Here is a 24,486-nt window from a genome sequence, read left to right as displayed (position 1 = left end):
TTTCTTGACGTGCTTGACTAGGTGTGGATTCCAAACTGGTGCTGCATACTCCAGTATGGGCCTGACGTAAATGGTATACAGAGTCTTGAACGACTCCTTACTGAGGTATCGGAACGCTATCCGTAGGTTTGCCAGGCGCCCGTATGCTGCAGCAGTTATCTGATTGATGTGCGCCTCAGGAGATATGCCCGGTGTTATACTCACCCCCAGATCTTTTTCCTTGAGTGAGGTTTGCAGACTTTGGCCATCTAAACTATATTGTGTCTGCGGTCTTCTTTGCCCTTCCCCAATCTTCATGACTTTGCATTTGGCGGGGTTAAACTCAAGGAGCCAGTTGCTGGACCAGGCTTGTAGCCTGTCCAGGTCTCTCTGTAGTCCTGCCTGATCCTCATCCGATTTGATTCTTCTCATTAACTTCACATCGTCCGCAAACAAGGACACTTCTGAGTCTATCCCTTCCGTTATGTCATTCACATATACCAAGAACAGCACAGGTCCTAGGACTGACCCCTGTGGAACCCCGCTTGTCACAGGCGCCCACTTTGACACCTCATCACGTACCATGACTCGTTGTTGCCTCCCTGTAAGGTATTCTCTTATCCATTGCAGTGCCTTTCCTGTTATGTGTGCCTGATCCTCTAGCTTTTGCAGTAACCTCTTGTGAGGAACTGTGTCGAAGGCCTTCTTGCAGTCCAAAAAAATGCAGTCGATCCACCCCTCTCTCTCTTGTCTTACTTCTGTCACCTTGTCATAAAACTCTAATAGGTTTGTGACACAGGATTTTCCCTCCCTGAAACCATGCTGGTTGTCAATTATACACTTGTTTCTTTCCAGGTGCTCCACCACTCTCCTCCTGATGATCTTCTCCATGACCTTGCATACTATACACGTTAATGATACAGGTCTGTAGTTTAGTGCCTCATGTCTATCTCCCTTTTTAAAAATTGGGACTACATTTGCCATCTTCCATACCTCAGGGAGTTGCCCAGTTTCAAATGATGTGTTGAAGATCTTCGTTAACCCTTTGAGGGTTTTCGTCGTACTAGTACGTCTTACGCATAGGGGTTTTTGTCGTACTAGTACGCATAAATTCTAGCGGCCTCAAATCTCACAGGAAAAGGCTGATAAGCCTAGATGTGAGAGAATGGGTCTGTGTGGTGGGTGTGCGCAGTAGGAAAAAAATCTGGCACCCAGTGGTGCATTGTGGGAATGCCATCATAGTACACAATTTCCACCGTGCCTCGCGGTAAGAAGTTCCTCACTCCTCGGCGAATTGGGACACTTTTGTTCCCCAGTGACAGTTCTAATACAGATGGAAGTGACAGTGAAGATGAGTTTCAAGGTTCTGGTGAGGTTTTGACCGAAACTAATGACCATAATATGGGTAATAGTGAGGAAAACCCAGACAACCCACAGCCTTCCACCTCTGGTGCTGGGCCGTCTTGTTCACGTTCAGTTGTACCAGAATCAAAGAGGAAACTCCTATTTTCCAAAATCCCAGACTCAGATGTGAGCATTGGTGATGATAGTGATAGTGATTATGAACTACAAGCTCTTCAAACTTGTTCCAAGAATGGAGGAGGAGGAGGAGGCAGAGGAGGAGGAGGCAGAGGAGGAGGAGGCAAGAGGAGGAGGAGGCAAGAGGAGGAGGAGGCAAGAGGAGGAGGAGGCAAGAGGAGGAGGAGGCAAGAGGAGGAGGAGGCAAGAGGAGGAGGAGGCAGAGGAGGAGGAGGCAGAGGAGGAGGAGGCAAGAGGAGGAGGAGGCAAGAGGAGGAGGAGGCAGAGGAGGAGGAGGAGGAAGAAGAAGAGGAGGAGGAGGAGGAGGAGGAGGAAGAAGAGGAGGAGGAGGAAGAAGAAGAGGAGGAGGAAGAAGAAGAATACGTAATGATAACAATAATACATAATAATAATAATACATAATAATACATAATAATAATAATACATAATAATAATAATAGGTAATAATAAATGTTCACCCATGACAGTAACAAGATAAGGGGAGATAACATCTGATAAGTGCTGACGTTTGATGAGGGTAAATGAGGGTAGAGCTGATGCCAAAAGATGAGATAAACCTCTCCCTCCCTTTGTTTTTGCTGGTATACTAACATTTCTGTCTGTCTATTTGTCTGTCTGTCAAGCTCCCTGTCTATCTGTCTATCCGTCTAGCTCTCTGTCTCAGAGAGCCACAAGACTGTGTCATCACTTTTACTCACATCTTCAAGCAGAGTATAGCACTTTGGATTTCTTGGGTTATCCTAGGTAATTTATACTATGTATACTTGTATTTATGTGTACCTGTGAGACAGAGATAGACAGACAGATAGAAAGAGAGAGACAGATTGAAAGAGATAGAATGAGGGAGAAAGATAAAACACCATTGTGTATGACACCATGTTTCAGAGTTCCACAAGCTGCACAACTAATAGGAATATGTTCAGTGACTGTATATTGGTATATATATTATAGAACAATAATAATAAACAATGTTTTGTATTGTTTGTTTTTGTAAACAAGTTTTGTAAACAATATATTGATAATTATGTTTGTGTGCTTATTGTGTTGTATACAACGAGTGTATATATGTACATTGCACCTTACTTTGGTCTCATAGGCCACATAAGTTATGTGAAAAAATAAAATAGTGAAAAAAACAACAAACCTTCAAATACAAGTAAACTAAAGTTTACCGGGTGAGCGGCAGTCGCCGCTGTTGCCATACGCGGCTCATTTTCTGCAAACTTCATGCATCCATATCTCCGTAAGTATTGATGGTAAATTTTTTTTGTTTATCCTATAATGTTTAGAAAAAAAAACTCAATTTTTTCATAAGAAAAAATAATTTTTTTTTTTTTTTGAAATTTGGCCGACCCTGAGAACGAGTTTCGGAGAGGGCCTGTCGACCCTCAAAGGGTTAATGGTACACACAATGTCTCTGCTCCCTCTTTAAGTACCCACGGAGAGATGTTGTCTGGTCCCACCGCCTTTGAGGTGTCAAGTTCGCATAGCAGCTTCTTCACCTCCTCCTTGGTTATATGTACCTCATCCAGCACTTGCTGGTGCACCCCCCTACTCTGATTTCCTGGAGTCCTACTGGTTTCCACTGTAAATACTTCTTTAAATCTTGTGTTGAGCTCCAGACATACCTCCCGGTCGTTTCTTGTGAATTCCCCATCACCCTTCCTCAGTCTGATTGCCTGGTCCTTGACTGTTGTTTTCCTCCTGTTGTGGCTGTACAACAGCTTCGGGTCAGTCTTGACTTTCGATGCTATGTCATTTTCGTATTGCCGCTGAGCCTCCCTTCTTATCTGTGCATATTCGTTTCTGGCTCTTCGGCTAATCTCTTTATTTTCCTGAGTTCTCTGTCTTCTGTACCTCTTCCATTCTCTAGTACACCTAGTTTTTGCCTCCCTACACCTTTGGGTGAACCAAGGACTCATTCTGTTCTTCCCATTATTTCTGTTTCCCTTGGGAACAAACCTCTCCTCTGCCTCCTTGCATTTTGTTGCCATAGTCCATCATTTCTTGTACTGGTTTTCCTGTCAGTTCCCTCTCCCACTGAATGTCTTGAAAGAAGTTCCTCAAGCCTGAGTAGTTCCCCCTTTTGTAGTTTGGTTTTTCCCACCCTATTCCTGCTGTTCTCTCCACTTGGAGCTCAACTATGTAGTCGAAGCACAGAACCACATGATCACTAGCTCCCAGGGGCCTTTCATACATGATATCCTCGATGCCAGAACTACTCAAGGTGAATACAAGGTCCAGTCTTGCTGGTTCATCCTCTCCTCTCTCTCTGGTAGTGTCTCTAACATGTTGATGCATGAGGTTTTCCAGTACCACATCCATCATCTTGGCTCTCCATGTTTCGGGACCCCCATGGGGCTCCAGGTTTTCCCAGTCAATCTCAAAGAACCTAAAATCTGGAACACCCTACCTGAAAACTCGAGAACTGCAGACACATTCATCACTTTCAAAACTACAGTTAGAAAACATCTTATCTCCCTGATCCACCCCGACAACTAACTACATGATAACCACCTGGTGGTTCACAATTACACTCACTCACCCACTGACTATAAACCCAGAAATACTAATCTTAAAATAATAAATTATAACTAGTCATAAGTTTGCCTATGATACTCCAATATCGACACTTTGTATTGTGCCAAAACAAAAGCATTCACATTGCTAAACTCACAAATTATGATGTAGTCACTTAGCCTTAATACCATAATCTGTAAGGATTTAATGTTAAGATTTAATCTAAGTCTGCTCGAAATGCCTAGCTATGCTAAGTGTCCTAGTGGCCCCCTCTGTAATTAGTATTTTATAACACATAAAGCACACAATATCCAAATCCTGTAAACCCCACATTGTAACCCTTATAGAGAATAAACTAGAACTGAATTGAATTGTGTGGAGTGTGTTGTGTGTAGTGTGTTATGTGTTGTGTGTAGTGTGTTGTGTGTAGTGTGTTGTGTGTTGTGTGTAGTGTGTTGTGTGTAGTGTGTTGTGTGTAGTGTGTTGTGTGTTGTGTGTAGTGTGTTGTGTGTAGTGTGTTGTGTGTTGTGTGTAGTGTGTAGTGTGTTGTGTGTTGTGTGTAGTGTGTAGTGTGTTGTGTGTTGTGTGTAGTGTGTTGTGTGTAGTGTGTAGTGTGTTGTGTGTAGTGTGTTGTGTGTAGTGTGTTGTGTGTAGTGTGTTGTGTGTAGTGTGTTGTGTGTAGTGTGTTGTGTGTTGTGTGTTGTGTGTTGTGTGTTGTGTGTAGTGTGTTGTGTGTTGTGTGTAGTGTGTTGTGTGTTGTGTGTAGTGTGTTGTGTGTTGTGTGTTGTGTGTTGTGTGTTGTGTGTTGTGTGTTGTGTGTAGTGTGTTGTGTGTAGTGTGTTGTGTGTTGTGTGTTGTGTGTAGTGTGTTGTGTGTAGTGTGTTGTGTTGTGTGTAGTGTGTTGTGTGTAGTGTGTTGTGTGTTGTGTGTTGTGTGTTGTGTGTAGTGTGTTGTGTGTTGTGTGTTGTGTGTAGTGTGTTGTGTGTAGTGTGTTGTGTGTTGTGTGTTGTGTGTAGTGTGTTGTGTGTTGTGTGTTGTGTGTTGTGTGTTGTGTGTAGTGTGTTGTGTGTAGTGTGTTGTGTGTAGTGTGTTGTGTGTAGTGTGTTGTGTGTTGTGTGTTGTGTGTAGTGTGTTGTGTGTTGTGTGTAGTGTGTTGTGTGTTGTGTGTTGTGTGTAGTGTGTTGTGTGTAGTGTGTAGTGTGTAGTGTGTAGTGTGTTGTGTGTAGTGTGTTGTGTGTTGTGTGTTGTGTGTAGTGTGTTGTGTGTTGTGTGTTGTGTGTTGTGTGTTGTGTGTTGTGTGTAGTGTGTTGTGTGTAGTGTGTTGTGTGTTGTGTGTTGTGTGTTGTGTGTTGTGTGTTGTGTGTTGTGTGTTGTGTGTTGTGTGTAGTGTGTTGTGTGTTGTGTGTAGTGTGTTGTGTGTTGTGTGTAGTGTGTTGTGTGTAGTGTGTTGTGTGTTGTGTGTTGTGTGTTGTGTGTTGTGTGTTGTGTGTTGTGTGTTGTGTGTTGTGTGTTGTGTGTTGTGTGTAGTGTGTTGTGTGTTGTGTGTTGTGTGTTGTGTGTTGTGTGTTGTGTGTAGTGTGTTGTGTGTTGTGTGTTGTGTGTTGTGTGTTGTGTGTAGTGTGTTGTGTGTTGTGTGTTGTGTGTTGTGTGTTGTGTGTTGTGTGTTGTGTGTTGTGTGTTGTGTGTTGTGTGTTGTGTGTTGTGTGTTGTGTGTTGTGTGTAGTGTGTTGTGTGTTGTGTGTTGTGTGTTGTGTGTAGTGTGTTGTGTGTTGTGTGTTGTGTGTTGTGTGTAGTGTGTTGTGTGTAGTGTGTTGTGTGTAGTGTGTTGTGTGTGTTGTGTGTTGTGTGTAGTGTGTTGTGTGTAGTGTGTTGTGTGTAGTGTGTTGTGTGTTGTGTGTTGTGTGTTGTGTGTTGTGTGTTGTGTGTTGTGTGTTGTGTGTTGTGTGTTGTGTGTTGTGTGTTGTGTGTAGTGTGTTGTGTGTAGTGTGTTGTGTGTTGTGTGTAGTGTGTTGTGTGTTGTGTGTAGTGTGTTGTGTGTTGTGTGTTGTGTGTAGTGTGTTGTGTGTTGTGTGTAGTGTGTAGTGTGTTGTGTGTAGTGTGTAGTGTGTAGTGTTGTGTGTTGTGTGTAGTGTGTTGTGTGTAGTGTGTTTGTTGTGTGTTGTGTGTTGTGTGTAGTGTCAGTGTTGTGTGTAGTGTCAGTGTTGTGTGTAGTGTTGTGTGTTGTGTGTAGTGTGTAGTGTCAGTGTTGTGTGTTGTGTGTAGTGTGTAGTGTCAGTGTTGTGTGTTGTGTGTAGTGTCAGTGTTGTGTGTTGTGTGTAGTGTCAGTGTTGTGTGTTGTGTGTAGTGTCAGTGTTGTGTGTTGTGTCAGTGTTGTGTGTTGTGTGTAGTGTCAGTGTTGTGTGTAGTGTGTAGTGTCAGTGTTGTGTGTAGTGTCAGTGTTGTGTGTAGTGTGTAGTGTCAGTGTTGTGTGTTGTGTGTAGTGTCAGTGTTGTGTGTATAAACCTTGGTAATAAATACCGTTGTGTTTAGTGTGTAAGCAAACACTGTGTATTGTTAGTGTTTCGTCCTGTTGTCAAGGTGTTTTCTAATAAATATGTCATAGTGTTTGCTTATGTGTCTTTCTAAACCAGTATGTTGTGTGTAGTATGTTGTGTTGTGTGTTGTGTGTAGTGTGTTGTGTGTTGTGTGTTGTGTGTTGTGTGTTGTGTGTTGTGTGTTGTGTGTTGTGTGTTGTGTTGTGTGTAGTGTGTTGTGTGTTCTGTGTAGTGTGTTGCGTGTTGTGTATATTGTGTTGTGTGTAGTGTGTTGTGTGTTGTGTGTAGTGTGTTGTGTGTAGTGTGTTGTGTGTTGTGTGTAGTGTGTTGTGTGTTGTGTGTAGTGTGTTGTGTGTTGTGTGTAGTGTGTTGTGTGTAGTGTGTTGTGTGTTGTGTGTTGTGTGTAGTGTGTTGTGTGTTGTGTGTTGTGTGTTGTGTGTTGTGTGTTGTGTGTTGTGTGTTGTGTGTTGTGTGTTGTGTGTTGTGTGTTGTGTGTTGTGTGTAGTGTGTTGTGTGTTGTGTGTTGTGTGTAGTGTGTTGTGTGTAGTGTGTTGTGTGTTGTGTGTTGTGTGTTGTGTGTTGTGTGTAGTGTGTTGTGTGTTGTGTGTTGTGTGTTGTGTGTTGTGTGTTGTGTGTTGTGTGTAGTGTGTAGTGTGTTGTGTGTAGTGTGTTGTGTGTTGTGTGTTGTGTGTTGTGTGTTGTGTGTTGTGTGTTGTGTGTTGTGTGTAGTGTGTAGTGTGTTGTGTGTAGTGTGTTGTGTGTTGTGTGTTGTGTGTTGTGTGTTGTGTGTTGTGTGTTGTGTGTTGTGTGTAGTGTGTAGTGTGTTGTGTGTAGTGTGTTGTGTGTTGTGTGTTGTGTGTTGTGTGTTGTGTGTTGTGTGTTGTGTGTTGCATGTTGTGTGTTGTGTGTTGCATGTTGTGTGTTGTGTGTTGTGTGTTGTGTGTTGTGTGTTGTGTGTTGTGTGTTGTGTGTTGTGTGTTGCATGTTGTGTTGTCTCTGTCCACCTTGTCCATTCCATGCATTATTTTGTATGTTATCATGTCTTCCCTGACCCTCTTGTCCTCCAGTGTTGTGTGTAGTGTGCTGTGTATAGTGTGTTGTGTGTAGTGTGTTGTTTACCTGGAGTTTACGTGGAGAGAGTTCCGGAGGTCAACGCCCCTGCGGCTCAGTCTGTGACCAGGCCTCCTGGTGGATCAGAGCCTGATCAACCAGGCTGTTACTGTTGGCTGCATGCAATCCAACGTACGAGCCACAGCCCGGCTTGTCAGGTACCGACTTTAGGTGCTTGTCCAGTGCCAGCTTGAAGACTGCCAGGGGTCTGTTGGTAATCCCCCTTATGTATGCTGGGAGGCAGTTGAACAGTCTCGGGCCCCTGACACTTATTGTATGGTCTCTTAACGTGCTAGTAACACCCCTGCTTTTCATTGGGGGGATGTTGCATCGTCTGCCAAGTCTTTTGCTTTCGTAGTGAGTGATTTTCGTGTGCAAGTTCGGTACTAGTCCCTCTAGGATTTTCCAGGTGTATATAATCATGTATCTCTCCCGCCTGCGTTCCAGGGAATACAGGTTCAGGAACCTCAAGCGCTCCCAGTAATTGAGGTGTTTTATCTCCGTTATGCGCGCCGTGAAGGTTCTCTGTACATTTTCTAGGTCAGCAATTTCACCTGCCTTGAAAGGTGCTGTTAGTGTGCAGCAATATTCCAGCCTAGATAGAACAAGTGACCTGAAGAGTGTCATCATGGGCTTGGCCTCCCTAGTTTTGAAGGTTCTCATTATCCATCCTGTCATTTTTCTAGCAGATGCGATTGATACAATGCTATGGTCCTTGAAGGTGAGATCCTCCGACATGATCACTCCCAGCTCTTTGACGTTGGTGTTTCGCTCTATTTTGTGGCCAGAATTTGTTTTGTACTCTGATGAAGATTTAATTTCCTCGTGTTTACCATATCTGAGTAATTGAAATTTCTCATCGTTGAACTTCATATTGTTTTCTGCAGCCCACTGAAAGATTCGGTTGATGTCTGCCTGGAGCCTTGCAGTGTCTGCAATGGAAGACACTGTCATGCAGATTCGGGTGTCATCTGCAAAGGAAGACACGATGCTGTGGCTGACATCCTTGTCTATGTCGGATATGAGGATGAGGAACAAGATGGGAGCGAGTACTGTGCCTTGTGGAACAGAGCTTTTCACCGTAGCTGCCTCGGACTTTACTCTGTTGACGACTACTCTCTGTGTTCTGTTAGTGAGGAAATTATAGATCCATCGACCGACTTTTCCTGTTATCCCTTTAGCACGCATTTTGTGCACTATTACGCCATGGTCACACTTGTCGAAGGCTTTTGCAAAGTCTGTATATATTACATCTGCATTCTTTTTGTCTTCTAGTGCATCTAGGACCTTGTCGTAGTGTAGTGTGTAGTGTGTTGTGTGTAGTGTGTTATGTGTTTTGTGTTGTGTGTAGTGTGTTATTTGTTGTGTGTTGTGTGTAGTGTGTGTTGTGTGTAGTGTGTTGTGTAATGTGTAGTGTGTTGTGTGTAATGTGTTGTGTGTAGTGTGTTGTGTGTAGTGTACTCACCTAGTTGAGGTTGCAGGGGTCGAGTCCAAGCTCCTGGCCCCGCCTCTTCACTGGTCGCTACTAGGTCACTCCCCTTGAACCGTGAGCTTTATCATACCTCTGCTTAAAGCTATGTATGGATCCTGCCTCCACTACATCGCTTCCCAAACTATTCAACTTCCTGACTACTCTGTGGCTGAAGAAATACTTCCTAACATCCCTGTGATTCATCTGTGTCTTCAACTTCCAACTGTGTCCCCTTGTTGCTGTGTCCCATCTCTGGAACATCCTGTCTTTGTTCACCTTGTCAATTCCTCTCAGTATTTTGTATGTTGTTATCATGTCCCCCCTATCTCTCCTGTCCTCCAGTATCGTCAGGTTGATTTCCCTTAACCTCTCCTCATAGGACATACCTCTTAACTCTGGAACTAGTCTTGTTGCAAACCTTTGCACTTTCTCTAGTTTCTTTACGTGCTTGGCTAGGTGTGGGTTCCAAACTGGTGCCACATACTCCAATATGGGCCTAACATACACGGTGTACAGGGTCCTGAACGATTCCCTATTAAGATGTCGGAATGCTGTTCTGAGGTTTGCTAGGCGCCCATACTCTGCAGCAGTTATTTGGTTGATGTGTGCTTCAGGAGATGTGCCTGGTGTTATATTCACCCCAAGATCTTTTTCCTTGAGTGAGGTTTGTAGTCTCTGGCCCCCTAGACTGTACTCCATCTGTGGTCTTCTTTGCCTATCCCCAATCTTCATGACTTTGCACTTGGTGGAGTTGAACTCCAGGAGCCAATTGCTGGACCAGGTCTGCAGCCTGTCCAGATCCCTTTGTAGTTCTGCTTGATCTTCGATCGAATGAATTCTTCTCATCAACTTCACGTCATCTGCAAACAGGGACACTTCAGAGTCTATTCCTTCCGTCGTGTCGTTCACAAATACCAGAAACAGACCATACCACGGGCGGGATTTGAACCCGCGGTCAGAGAGTCTCAAAACTCCAGACCGTCGCGTTAGCTACTGGACCAGCTAGCCACAATAAGATTCATCCAACTAGGTATATTTCTACACCATAGGAAGGTTAGCATAGGCACCACTGTGACCACAAATGCAAGTTTTTACAGACAAATCTCCAGCTAGCATGGCCGTGACGAACTCTAGCTCAAGTCCCCTCACTGCCGTCAACATGACTCATGAAATTGTAATGACACGATTGCAAACAAACCATACCACGGGCGGGATTTGAACCCGCGGTCAGAGAGTCTCAAAACTCCAGACCGTTGTGTTAGCCACTGGACCAGCTAGCCACAATAAGATTTGTCCAACTATGTATATTTATACACCATAGGAAGGTTAGCATAGGCACCACTGTGACCACAAATGCAAGTTTTTACAGATGAATCTCCAGCTAGCATGGCCGTGACGAACTCTAGCTCAAGTCCCCTAACTGCCGTCAACATGATTCACGAAATCGTGAGTCATGTTGACGGCGTGCTTACACTACAGTTATAAAAGTGCAACATTAACACCCCTTCTTCAGAGTGCAGACACTGTACTTCCCATCTCCAGGAATCAAGTCCGGCCTGCTGGTTTCCCTGAATCCCTGCATAAATGTTACCTTGCTTACACTCCAACAGCATGTCAAGTCAAGTCCTAAAAACCACTTGTCTCCTTTTGCTCCTGTCTAACACACTCGTGCATGCTTGCTGGAAGTCCAAGCCCCTCGCACACAAAACCACCTTTACCCCCTCCAACCTTTCCTAGGCCAACCCCTACCCTGCCTTCCCTCCACTACAAATTTATACACGCTTGAAGTCACTCTGTTTCGTTCCAATAATCCATCCTCAGCCCTCAAGATCATAGTTTTGGTAATCCCACACCTCCTAATCTCCAAACGACAGATTCTTTGCATTATATTCGCACCACACATTGCCTTCAGACATGACAACTCCGCTGCCTCCAGCCTTCTCCTTGTTGCAGCATTCACCACCCATGCCTCACACCCATACAAGAGCATTTGTATAACTATACTCTCATATATTCCCCTCTTTGCTTTCATGGATAAAGTTCTTTGGCTCCACAGACTCCTCAGTGCACCACTCATCTTCCCCTCATCAGTTCTCTGGTTCACATCATCTTTCATATACATACCCATCTGCTGACACGTCCACTCCCAAATATCTGAATACATTCACCTCCTCCATACTCTCTCCCTTCAGTCTGATATCCAGTCTTTTGTTACCTAATTTTTTTTTTTGTTATCCTCATCACCTTACTTTTTCCTACATTCACTTTTAATTTCCTTCTTTTACATACCCTTCCAAACCTGTCCACCAACCTCTGCAACTTCTCTTCAGAATCTCCCAAAAGCACAGTGTCATCAGCAAAGAGCAACTGTGACAACTCCCACTTTGTGTTAAATTCTTTATCTTTTAACTCCACACCTCCTGCCAAGACCCGAGCATTCACTTCTCTTACAACTCCATCTATAAATATATTGAACAAAATAATAATAATAATGATTATCGCTGCAGGTTCCTAGGCTCGGGGTGATGCTGGTAGGCCTAGGGGGTAACAACGGGACGACTGTCACCGCGGCCATTCTGGCCAACCGTCTCGGCCTATCCTGGCACACCAAGGATGGCCTCAAGTCAGCCAACTACCTTGGTATGTTGTTCATGTTGTCCCGTTCTGGTACCATTGTTCTGGTACTGATTTATACCATTGTTCTGGTACTAAATCTATGCTGTTATAGGTCTGGATAATGCTGTGTGAGTTGTACCATTGTTCTGGTACTAAATCTATACTGTTACAGACCTAGATAATGCTGTATAATCATTATATCAGCATGATACAATGTTTATACATATACACAGTAGGGCCCCACTTATACGGCAGGTTAGGTTCCAGGCTACTGCTGGAAAGCAGACATCACTGGAAAGCAGAACGCCATTTTTTTCCACTTATAAATGCCAGGTAACACTTTGACACAAACATATATTACATTAGCAATAGAACTAGGCATTAAAAACAATAAAAAGTAAAATACATACACAGTACACCCATTATTACCTTAAAATATTTGTAGTCTTAATGTAGGGTGAGATGTGAGTTTTATTTGTATGAAGTCAGGTTGGGAAGTATGGGTAGCCAGGAAGGGCAGCCCTCCCCGCCCCACCCACCCACACATAATGTAAACAAACCAGACGAACGCCTCTGGTTTTCGTCACTTTACATTGTGTACAAGTTGTCTCCACGTTGATACAGTAGAATAAATAAAGAGAAACACTCCCATTCTCATGTAACACCATTTTTAGAAGAAATAACACCGAGTGAAGGTATATTTAGGTACAGGTACACAGGTACACATACGGTGATGAAAGATTGAATATCAGATTGGAGGGAGAGAGTATGGAGGAGGTGAACGTATTCAGATATTTGGGAGTGGACGTGTCAGCGGATGGGTCTATGAAAGATGAGGTGAATCATAGAATTGATGAGGGAAAAAGAGTGAGTGGTGCACTTAGGAGTCTGTGGAGACAAAGAACTTTGTCCTTGGAGGCAAAGAGGGGAATGTATGAGAGTATAGTTTTACCAACGCTCTTATATGGGTGTGAAGCGTGGGTGATGAATGTTGCAGCGAGGAGAAGGCTGGAGGCAGTGGAGATGTCATGTCTGAGGGCAATGTGTGGTGTGAATATAATGCAGAGAATTCGTAGTTTGGAAGTTAGGAGGAGGTGCGGGATTACCAAAACTGTTGTCCAGAGGGCTGAGGAAGGGTTGTTGAGGTGGTTCGGACATGTAGAGAGAATGGAGCGAAACAGAATGACTTCAAGAGTGTATCAGTCTGTAGTGGAAGGAAGGCGGGGTAGGGGTCGGCCTAGGAAGGGTTGGAGGGAGGGGGTAAAGGAGGTTTTGTGTGCGAGGGGCTTGGACTTCCAGCAGGCATGCGTGAGCGTGTTTGATAGGAGTGAATGGAGACAAATGGTTTTTAATACTTGACGTGCTGTTGGAGTGTGAGCAAAGTAACATTTATGAAGGGATTCAGGGAAACCGGCAGGCCGGACTTGAGTCCTGGAGATGGGAAGTACAGTGCCTGCACTCTGAAGGAGGGGTGTTAATGTTGCAGTTTAAAAACTGTAGTGTAAAGCACCCTTCTGGCAAGACAGTGATGGAGTGAATGATGGTGAAAGTTTTTCTTTTTCGGGCCACCCTGCCTTGGTGGGAATCGGCCGGTGTGATAATAAAATAAAAAATAATAATGTAGTTCCCCTTAAGGGACCTTGATGCTGGTGAGGGGCTCTTGATCTAGAGAATTGGATATGTACTCCGGTTCCCTGAATTGACTCTGAATACCTTCCACCCCCCCCCACATGCGCTGTATAATCCTATGGGTTTAGCTTCCCCGTGATTATAATAATAATAATAATAATAATATGTTTATATGCTATGTAACGTGTTTCTTATATAAGTTTGAAGAAAATATTATAGATGGATGAATGAAAATGTCTATATTGACATAAAATTAGACATTTAATGTGCCCAAGAGTGATTATTATTACATAATAGAGAGATTTGCTCATGGAGAATGTAAACAAACCAGGTGGCACACGCCGTATTTGAAAGACCACTTGCCCTATAAAAAATTTTGGTCATAATTTGAGATCGCCATATTAGCGGAACACTGTAAGGTGAAACACCGAAAAGTGGGGCTGTACTGTATATGTTCCTAGGAGACGGTAGGGCCCCACTTATACAGCAGGTGTACTGGAGTTATCGCTGTCTTCCTCTTCTGGAGTGGATTCATTGGGTGAATCTACAGTGGTGGTAGCAGGTGACTGAGGGTCGACAGGAGCAGTGGAGAGGCGTAATGGTTGTGTAACAGCAGACTGGGAGAGGTGGGAGATGGTGGTTGAGGCAGCATGATCATCACCGCCAACAATGATGATCATGCTGCCTCAACCACCATCTCCCACCTCTCCCAGCCTGCTGTTACACAACCATTACGCCTCTCCACTGCTCCTGTCGACCCTCAGTCTCCTGCTACCACCATTGTAGATTCACCCAATGAATCCACTCCAGAAGAGGAAGACAGCGACGACTCCAGTACACCCTCATTGGAAAACCTTACCTTCTACACTTCTCCTTCAAATACTGACACCATGACCTGTACTAAAGTCTACAAAAGCCTCGGTGCTGGAACAGTCAAGTATGCCTGTGAATCACCACTTCACTTCACACTCACCCAAGTTCTTGAGTTCATCAAGCCTCTACGTTTCACCTTCAGTAACAATGCTAAATTATACCACCTATCTAGGAGCAGCTTCAAAAAGTTAAAAAATGGCTCCATTGCAAACCTGCCTCCTCAGTTACTCCTATAACTCCCATATGTGTTCTACCCAGGCTCTGGTGGCCTGGTGGTTAACGCTCTCGCTTCACACGGTGAGGGCCTGGGTTCGATTCCCAGCCAGAGTAGAAACATTGGACGTGTTTCTTTCCACCTGTTGTCTATGTTCCCCATCAGTAAAATGGGTACCTGGGTGTTAGTCGACTGGTGTGGGTCGCATCCTGGGACACTGACCTAAGGAGGCCTGGTCACAGACCGGGCCGCGGGGGGCGTTGACCCCCGGAACTCTCTCCAGATAAACTCCAGATATACCCTCTGATGTGACCTAGCCTGCTGCCAGCTACTCAAGATTCAAGACTTCAACTACCACAAGTTCGATGCAACAGTCCCTGCTATTAGCCTTAGCTGCTGGGTTAAGCCTTGGCTCTATTTCTACGACTAAGAACACTCCTCTCCAGCGCTATTCTTCGTCTGTCCCGTCTTCCACGCTCATCCCATTGGGATCTTACCTGAACTTGTTCATTCCTATGCTGTACATTCTACAAGATTGATGGGCTGAACACATCGACTCCAGGCTGAGGGACTGATTACCTCAAACTCCTCCTCTCTTTACACCTTTCTACTTTGTATTGGACTGATGAAGCCACTGTGTGGCAAAACGTTTCCTCAATAAAGATTCCCATACGTTGCATAAGTGAATCAATCTTCAATCCTGTCAGACACTGCAACTTCTTGGGATCTTAATATTCAGTGGCTACATTCTCACTACTACTACTCTGTACCTCTCCTTCCGACAGTATTTAAGTCTCAGCACTGTCGCTTGATCTTCAGTTAGTTCCAGACTTTGGAACAGAGCTTCTCCAGGCTGAGGGACTGACAGCCTCAAACCTACGACTTCAAGGGTGATGGACAGATTACATCGTCTTCACATCTCTACTGCTCCTGCCTACTGTCTGTACTCGACTGAAGAAGCCTACTGTGTAGGCGAAACATTTCGGAATAAAGTTGCCTAAATGTTGCCTATGTGTCTTACCTACCAACCTGTTGGTATTGTATACCATTTTGATATTCACTCAAAAAGAATAGGCCTAATTTGCTGTGATACGTTTGAAAGTTCATTGAGATACATCTTAGGGATAAGATTTTGTTGGGATTTTTAACCCTGGAGGGTTTGCCAGCCAGGATAACCCAGGCTAGGGTTAGCCAGCCAGGATAACCCAGAGTAGGGTTATCCTGGCTGGCTATCCCAAGAAAGTCAGTGGGTCATCGAGGACTGTTTGTCTTATTACCATTGTGGTCCTTCAGTCGTATCCCCCAGGATGCCACCCACACCAATCACCTGACACCCAGGTACCTACTTACTTCTAGTTGAACAGTGACAGCAGGTGTAAGGTAACTAATACCCAGGTACCTACTTACTGCTAGGTGAACAGTGGTAGCAGGTGTAGGTTAACTAATACCCAGGTACCTACTTACTGCTAGGTGAACACTGACAGCAGGTGTAAGGTAACTAACATCTTAGGTCTATAAAGAGGCCTAGTGGATATTTGTATTTTTCAAGTGCCGTGTCAAGTAGGCCTACCATTTTTATAATTGTGTCGTGTGTACGTTCATTTGGCCCAAAATCAAACTGGCAGTAATTGAGAATATTGCCAGAAAAGAATACAGTGGACCCCCGCATACCGTTGGCCTTACATAACATTAAATCCGCATACCGATACATTTTATCGCCAAGATTTTGCCTCGCATACCGCTAAAAAACCTGCTCAACGCTGTTCGTCCGAGACATGTCTATGTGAGGCCTGAGCCAGCCTCACATGTTCCGCCGGTGGCATTGTTTACAAGCCAGCCTCCGCGGTAACATCCAAGCATACAATCGTAACATTTCGTATTATTACAGTGTTTTTGGTGATTTTATCTGCAAAATAAGTGACCATGGGCCCCAAGAAAGCTTCTAGTGCCAACCCTGTGGTAAAAAGGGTGAGAAATATTATCGAAATACTGTGGTACCATGGTCAACTGCTGATGCTGCTGCTGCTGCTGCTGTAGCACTGTCAGCTGCTGCTGTAGCACCATCAGCTGCTGCTGCTGCTGTACCACCGTCAGCTGCTGCTGCTGCTGTACCACCGTCAGCTGCTGCTGCTGCTGCTGTTGTAGTACCGTCTGCTGCTGCTGCTGTAGTACCGTCTGCTGCTGCTGTAGCATTGTCTGCTGCTGCTGTAGCATCGTCTGCTGCTGCTGTAGCACTGTCAGCTGCTGCTGCTGCTGCACTGTCAGCTGCTGCTGCTGCTGTAGCACTGTCAGCTGCTGCTGCTGCTGTAGCACCGTCAGCTGCTGCTGCTGCTGTACCACCGTCAGCTGCTGCTGCTGCTGTTGTAGTACCGTCTGCTGCTGCTGTAGCATTGTCTGCTGCTGCTGTAACACTGTCAGCTGCTGCTGCTGCTGTAGCACTGTCAGCTGCTGGTGCTGCTGTAGCACTGTCAGCTGCTGCTGCTGCTGTACCACCGTCAGCTGCTGCTGCTGCTGCTGTAGTACCGTCTGCTGCTGCTGCTGCTGTAGTACCATCTGCTGCTGCTGTAGCATCGTCTGCTGCTGCTGTAGCACTGTCAGCTGCTGCTGCTGCTGCTGCTGCTGTAGCACTGTCAGCTGCTGCTGCTGCTGCTGCTGCTGTAGCACCGTTGTTGGTGTGGCTTATTGAGAATACCAAGAAACAATTAACCCCAGAGGGTTAGCCACCCAGGATAACCCAAAAAAGTGTGTCATCGAAGACTGTCTAACTTATTTCCATTGGGGTCCTTAATCTTGTCTCCCAGGATGCAACCCACACCAGTCGACTAACACCCAGATGAACAGGGAAAAATGCCTGGAACTAGTGCTCATATTGGTGAATTTAAAGCCAGCAAAGGTTGGTTTGAGAGATTTAAGAATCGTAGTGACATACACAGTGTGATAAGGCATGTTCTGGAAGAAAATGTCAAACAGGACCTACAGTACTCAGGAGGAAAAGGCACTCCCAGGACACAGTGTCTCATCAGTCATTGCTGCATCTTCAATAAAGGTAAGTGTCATTTATTCTTCATTTAGTAGACTAGTACATGCACAATATATACTGTGCATGTACTACTCTACTATTGTGCATGTATCCTTCTCTTTGTGTGTAGGAAAATGTATATTTCATGTGGTAAAATTTTTTTTTTTCATACTTTTGGGTGTCTTGCACGGATTAATTTGATTTCCATTATTTCTTATGGGGAAAATTCATTCGCATAACGATAATTTCACATAACAATGAGCTCTCATGAACGGATTAATATCGTTATGCGGGGGTCCACTGTATACAGGAAGTGTTCAACAGATTGGGAACCTTGTGTATTGTGTATAATAATACACCTACAATCAGACTTACGACTGTGCTTGGTTCCAACCAACCGGTCATAAGTCAAAATGGACGTAAGTTCAACCTTACTACTAAATATTAACATCACATTTTTGTAATGATTTTATTTTATTGTTTTATTTTGGTATTTCATTTTTTACTTTACTTTTTATGCTGTTAGTACTGTATTTTATACCATAAGTTTAGGATAAACACAGTGTACAACACAAACACTTGTTTATTTCCCAGAAATTTGGCATATAAAACACGGTCGTAAGTCGAGCAGTCATATGTCGAGCGGTCATATGTCTAGCGGGTCGTAAGTCAGTTGGTAGGTGTATATAATAATGATATAATACACAGTAATGATATAGACACTTTAGGAAGTCCATAATGTGATAAGTACGACACATATGCAGCAGTTAGGCATCTTTCTTCAGTCAAGTACAGAAGAGTTCAAAGAAGCAGTAGAGATGTAAATACTACGATGTAATCAGTCCATCAAACCTTGAAGACGTAGTTCTGAGATGGTCAGTCCCTCAGCCTTGTTCCATATTCTGGAACAATGTGAAGTTGAAGTGATAGTATGTAGACTTATATACCATCAGGAGGTGAGGTGCAGCACACTACTAGAAGAAAGAATGTAATTATTGAGAGGTCAGGTTCCTCTCAGATCTAACCATTCTCGCTAGAAAAAGTTGTCCAAGATGTCTTCTGTACCAGGATACCTAACTGTTGTACACATCTTACTTACCAACCTGTCAGTATTTTATACCATTTTAATACTCACTCTGTCAGGCACTGCAACACAATGGTATCTTGGTAAACAACAGAAGACATCTTGGGCAAATTTTTCTAGCGAGAATGGTTAGATCTGAGAGGAACCTGACCTCTCAATAATTACATTCTTTCTTCTAGTAGTGTGCTGCACCTCACCTCCTGATGGTATATAAGTCTACATACTATCACTTCAACTTCACATTGTTCCAGAATATGGAACAAGGCTGAGGGACTGACCATCTCAGAACTACGTCTTCAAGGTTTGATGGACTGATTACATTGTATTTACACCTCTTCTGCTTCTTTGAACTCCTCTGTACTTGACTGAAGAAGTCTACTGAGTAGGTGAAACATTTCAGAATAAAGATGTCTAACTGTTGCACATGTGTCTTACTTATCATATTGTGGACCTCCTGAATTGTGTCTAATATTCATAATACAGAAATCTTCAACTTACAGAAATGTTGGGGACCTGAATTGTGTATATAATTATTATATATTATACACAATACAGAAAGTCCCCAGTGTGTTTGTAAGTTGAAAACTTCCTGTAACTGAGAATGTTGCAGATGCTGAAATCTTTTTCAGCATCATACAGGTTTTCGAGGCGAACGAGACGCCTTGGTGTCAAAAACGACCCCCATTTCTGACCAACTAAATTTTGTAAAAAAGATATATGGTACTGCGGCCTCAAAGATGCTTGGTTAATTTATGAGACATATTTTGGGAATAAATAACGTCTTTGATGCTGTAAAATGTGGCAATCTATTGCATCTGTGTTTTTCAAAAATTTCGGGTAGCAAAAGTGAGTGTAGTTGGATATTAGTGTGTAATTATTTGCATCTGTTAGACCTCCATCTTTGTGTGTTTATTGTTGTCATTGATGACTATTGATGTTTGGGCAGGTTCCATCGCTGTATTAGGCCTACCATTATTTTTAATTATTTTCCTAAGCTTTTTTAATTGAGAACTTTACAATCACGATTTTTGTCATCGTTGATGTCCATTGATGTCCTTGCAGGTTCCATCAGTGTAGTAGGCCTACCATAATTCCAAATTATTTCCCAAGCCTATTAAATTTATAATTTGTTTTTTTCATCATTTTTGATGTCGTTGATATACATTGATGACTACTCATGCCCTGGCAGGTTCCATCACGCAGGCCAGCACTGTGCTCCTGGGCCGAGACTCACATGGTGAAGTCTTCGTCCCGTTGAAGTCACTTCTGCCTATGGTCGAGCCCAATGACATCGTTATTGATGGTACGCTATACATCACTGGCATTGATCACCCCTGATGATGATGGTGGGATGTTCTGTGTTATTGATGACCCCTGGCAATGATGATGGTGCTGCTGTGTTATTGACAACCATAATGACATTGCTGTGTGTTTGTATTGCCGACCATAATGACATCTAATGACTATAATGATGTCGCTTTTTGTATTAGTGACAACCTTAATGGCATTGCTTCTTGCATTATTGATGACAGTAATGATGCACTGTGCCCCCTACAGGTTTAGATCTTCCCCATGAATATAGTAATAATAAAAGTAATAATAATAATGATAACAGTAATAATATAATGGAGGGGTGTTAATATTGCACTTTTATAACTGTAGTGTAAAACACCCTTCTGGCAAGACAGTGATGGGGTGAATGATGGTGAAAGTTTTTCTTTTTTGGGCCACCCTGCCTTGGTGGCCACCTTGCCTTGGTGGGAATCAGCCAGTGTGTTAATAAAAAAAAATATAATGGTAATAATAGTAATAATAATGGTAATACTAATAACCACTCCAAAACTATAAAGCAGGTGGGGATATAGTTTTGGAGTGGTTGGTGCTTTTATTTAATAAATGTATGGAAGAGGGTAAGGTACCTAGGGATTGGCAGACAGCATGCATAGTTCCTTTATATAAAGGCAAAGGGGACAAAAGAGAGTGCAAAAATTATAGGGGAATAAGCCTGTTGAGTGTAGGTAGTAGGTTGGTAGACAGCAACTGCCCAGGGAGGTACTGCTGTCCTGCCAAGTGAATGTACAACGAAAACCTGTAATTGTTTTACATGATGGTAGGATTGCTGGTGTCCTTTTTTTCTGTCTCAAACATGCAAGATTTCAGGCATGTCTTGCTACTTCTACTTACACTTAGGTCACACTACACATACATGTACAAGCATATATATACACACCCCTCTTGGTTTTCTTCTATTTTCTTTCTAATTCTTGTTCTTATTTATTTCCTCTTACCTCCATAGGGAAGTGGAACAGAATTCTTCCTCCGTAAGCCATGCATGTTGTAAGAGGCGACTAAAATGCCGGGAGCAAGGGGCTAGTAACCCCTTCTCCCGTATAAATTACTAAATTTAAAAAGAGAAACTTTTGTTTTTCTTTTTGGGCCACCCTGCCTGGGTGGGACACGGCCGGTTTGTTAAAAAAAAAAAAGTGTTGAGTATACCTGGTAAAGTGTATGGTAGAGTTATTATTGAAATTAACCCTTTCAGGGATGGTGCTGTACTAGTACGGCTTGCACGCCAGGGTTGGTGCCGTACTAGTATGCATAAATTCTAACACCTTCAAATCTAGCGAGAGAAAGCTGGTAGGCCTACATATGAAAGAATGGGTCTATGTGGTCAGTGTGCTTGGTATAAAAAAAATCCTGCAGTACACAGTGCATAATGAGAAAAAAAAACCTCCGACCGTGTTTTTGGTTTAAAACAGCGACTTTGCAGTGTATTTTCATATGCTGTTTATGGTTGTACTCTAGTTTTCCTGGTCTCGTTTTATAGAATGGAAGACATATTATGGAAATTGAGATGATTTTGATTGGTTTCACAATGAAAAGTACCTTGAAATTAAGCTCAAATTAGCAGAAATGTTCAATTTTTGCCAAAGTTCAAAGGTAAGCAAATGCCATGCGTCCAGTACACGTCAACTGGTGAGTGTAATATTCTTTCACAAGTGCCCTGATATTATTTATACCATTTCTACGCCATTTCTACATGAATGCAGTAGTCTACATAACAAATCTTCTATTTTTTGCGAGAATAAAAATTCAAAGTCGAAAGCAAAAGAAATGCAACAGAGGCCTGGGGACATGAGTAATGAACAGAGGAAATGTTATTTTAGTGCCAGAAATGTCTGTCTTGTTTATTCTGGACCCTATTTGGAAATTGGCATCTTTTGAAATTTGTGTGAGATTAGCAAAATTGCCAATTTCTGACCACATTATTGGATAGTGGAAATTGGTAAATGGGTGGTTTCTTGTACTCATTCGATAGAAAATATGGAGTTCTAGCGAAATAGGTATGATTTTTATCGACTGGTACATTGGAATTGGCCGAAAATAGGGCTCAAAGTGGGCAAAATCTTCGATGCATAAACATCGTCGAGAGAGCTAACTTCACGAGAGCATAACCCCCTAAGTTTTCCATCAAATTTCATGCTTTTGGTGTCATTATGATCGGGAAAAGATTTCCTATCATTTCACAAGAAAAAATAATTTTTGTTTTTTTTCCGACCCTGAGAACAAGTTTAGGAGAGGCTCTGCTGACCCTGAAAGGCTTAATAGTAAGACAGAGAGCAGGATAGCAGATGAACAAGGAGGCTTTAGGAAAGGTAGGGGGTGTGTGGACCAGGTGTTTACAGTGAAACATATAGGTGAACAGTATTTAAATAAGGGTAAAGAGGTTTTTGTGGCATTTATGGATTTGGAAAAGGCATATGATAGGGTGGATAGGGGTCAATGTTGCAGGTGTATGGTGTAGGAAGTAGGTTATTGAAAGCAGTGAAAAGTTTTTACGAGGATAGTGAGGCTCAGGTTAGAGTATGTAGGCGAGAGGGAGATTATTTCCCAGTAAAAGTAGGCCTTAGATAAGGATGTGTGATGTCACCATGGTTGTTCAATATATTTATAGATGGAGTTGTAAGAGAAGTGAATGTTATGGTGTTGGCAAGAGGTGTGGGGTTAAAAGATAAAGAATCTAATACAGTTGCTCTTTGCTGATGACACTGTGCTTTTGGGAGATTCTGAAGAGAAGTTGCAGAGGTTGGTTGATGAGTTTGGTAGGGTATGTAAAAGAAGGAAATTAAAAGTGAATATAGGAAAGAGTAAGGTGATGAGGATAACAAAAAAATTAGGTAAAGAAGATTGGATATCAGATTGGAGGGAGAGAGTATGGGGGAGGTGAATGTGTTCAGATATTTGGGAGTGGACGTGTCAGCGGATGGGTCTATGAAAGATGAGGTAAATCATAGAATTGATGAGGGAAAAAATGTGAGTGGTGCACTGAGGAGTCTGTGGAGACAAAGAACTTTATCCATGAAACCAAAGAGGGGAATGTATGAGAGTATAGTTATACCAGCTCTCTTGTATGGGCGTGAGGCATGGGTTGTGAATGTTGCAACAAGAAGAAGGTTGGAGGCAGTGGAGATGTCATGTCTGAGGGCAGTGTGTAGTGTGAGTATAATGCAGAGAATCCATAGTTTGGAGATTAGGAGGAGGTATGGAATTACCAAAACTATTATCCAGAGGGCTGAGGAGGGGTTATTGAGATGGTTTGGACATGTAGAGGATGGAACAAAATAGTCACTTCGAGAGTGTTTAAATATGTAGTGGAGGGAAGGCAGGGTAGGGGTTGGCCTAGGAAAGGCTGGAGGGAGGGGATAAAGGAGGTTTTTGTGTGCGAGGGGCTTGGACTTCCAGCAAGCATGTGTGAGTGTGTTAGATAGGAGCAAATGGAGACAAGTGGTTTTTAGGCCTTGACGTATTGTTGGAATGTAAGCAAGGTAACATTAATGCAGGGATTCAGGGAAACTGGCAGGTCGGACTTGAGTCCTGGAGATGGGAATTACAGTGTCTGCACTCTGAAGGAGGGGTGTTAATGTTGCAGTTTTATAACTGTATTATAAGCATGCCTCTGGCAAGACAGTGATGGAATAAATGATGATGAAAGTTTTTCTTTTTCGGGCCACTCTGCCTTGGTGGGAAACGGCCGATGTGTTAATAAAAAACAATAACAATAATAATAATAGTAATAATAATAATAATGATAATCTGGGCCAGGTTGGGACATCTCGTCGCTCAACATGGCTGAGGCCATGGAGCGAGCCAAGGTGCTGGACTACAACCTTCAGGTGCAACTGCGGCGGCACATGCGGACCATTCGGCCCCGGCCCTCGGCCTACTTCCCTGAATTCATCGCTGCCAACCAGGCTGAGCGGGCTGACAATGTGCTGGCCGGCACCAAGGCAGAGATCCTGGCCCGCCTACAGGCCGACATCCGTGACTTCCGGGCGGCCAGTGGTGTTGAGCAGGTCATCGTCCTCTGGACGGCCAACACAGAGCGCTACAGTGATGTTGTCCAAGGTGTCAATGACACGGCCGACAACCTCCTTAATGCCATCAATAAGAATGAGGCTGAGATATCGCCCTCAACCCTCTTTGCTGTGGCCAGCATTCTTGAAGGGGTAAGATAATGCAGCATTCTTGAAAAATAGGATTAAGTATTACTCTGTTGTATTCATACACCAATACAGTAGTACCCCAGTATCTGGGGATTTGGTTTCCACAGTTTTAATTATTTGCTATTTTTAATTTGTATTGTTATATTATTAGATTAAATCTAGTTGTACTATAGTTCATTCTAGCTCAAAACATAGACTCCACAAAAGTCATTATATTAGACCTTAGTGCAATTATTTGATTACCACTTTATTGTTCACCACAACTTATATTAGTCCCTTTTATATTATAATTTTATATTATAATTCTAACTTTAAAGAATTACCTTTAAAGTACTACCTACTATCATATTCCCAAGCTCCATTATTTGATCATCACTTTATTTGTTCACCACAA

At 43.2% G+C, this 24,486-nt stretch overlaps 1 protein-coding gene across 2 annotated transcripts in view; it reads left to right on the top strand.

Moving 5' to 3' along the window:
* The window catches only part of LOC138852088 (inositol-3-phosphate synthase 1-B-like), a gene marked incomplete at its 3' end in the record, with an annotated part of 30,974 nt that extends 6,879 nt beyond the window's left edge, over positions 1–24,095 (top strand). For both annotated transcript variants that reach the window (XM_070081731.1, XM_070081730.1), the window contains 3 exon segments: positions 11,661–11,793; positions 19,778–19,891; positions 23,692–24,095. In XM_070081731.1, coding sequence (XP_069937832.1) covers positions 11,661–11,793; positions 19,778–19,891; positions 23,692–24,095 — 651 coding nt within the window.
* Between the last annotated feature and the right edge of the window lie 391 nt (positions 24,096–24,486).

The sequence above is a fragment of the Cherax quadricarinatus genome, unplaced genomic scaffold (genome assembly GCF_038502225.1).
Source record: "Cherax quadricarinatus isolate ZL_2023a unplaced genomic scaffold, ASM3850222v1 Contig3848, whole genome shotgun sequence".
NCBI lineage: Eukaryota > Metazoa > Arthropoda > Malacostraca > Decapoda > Parastacidae > Cherax > Cherax quadricarinatus.
Note: the sequence above shows the minus strand (reverse complement) of the source record. Positions and strands in the feature narration are given on the sequence as shown.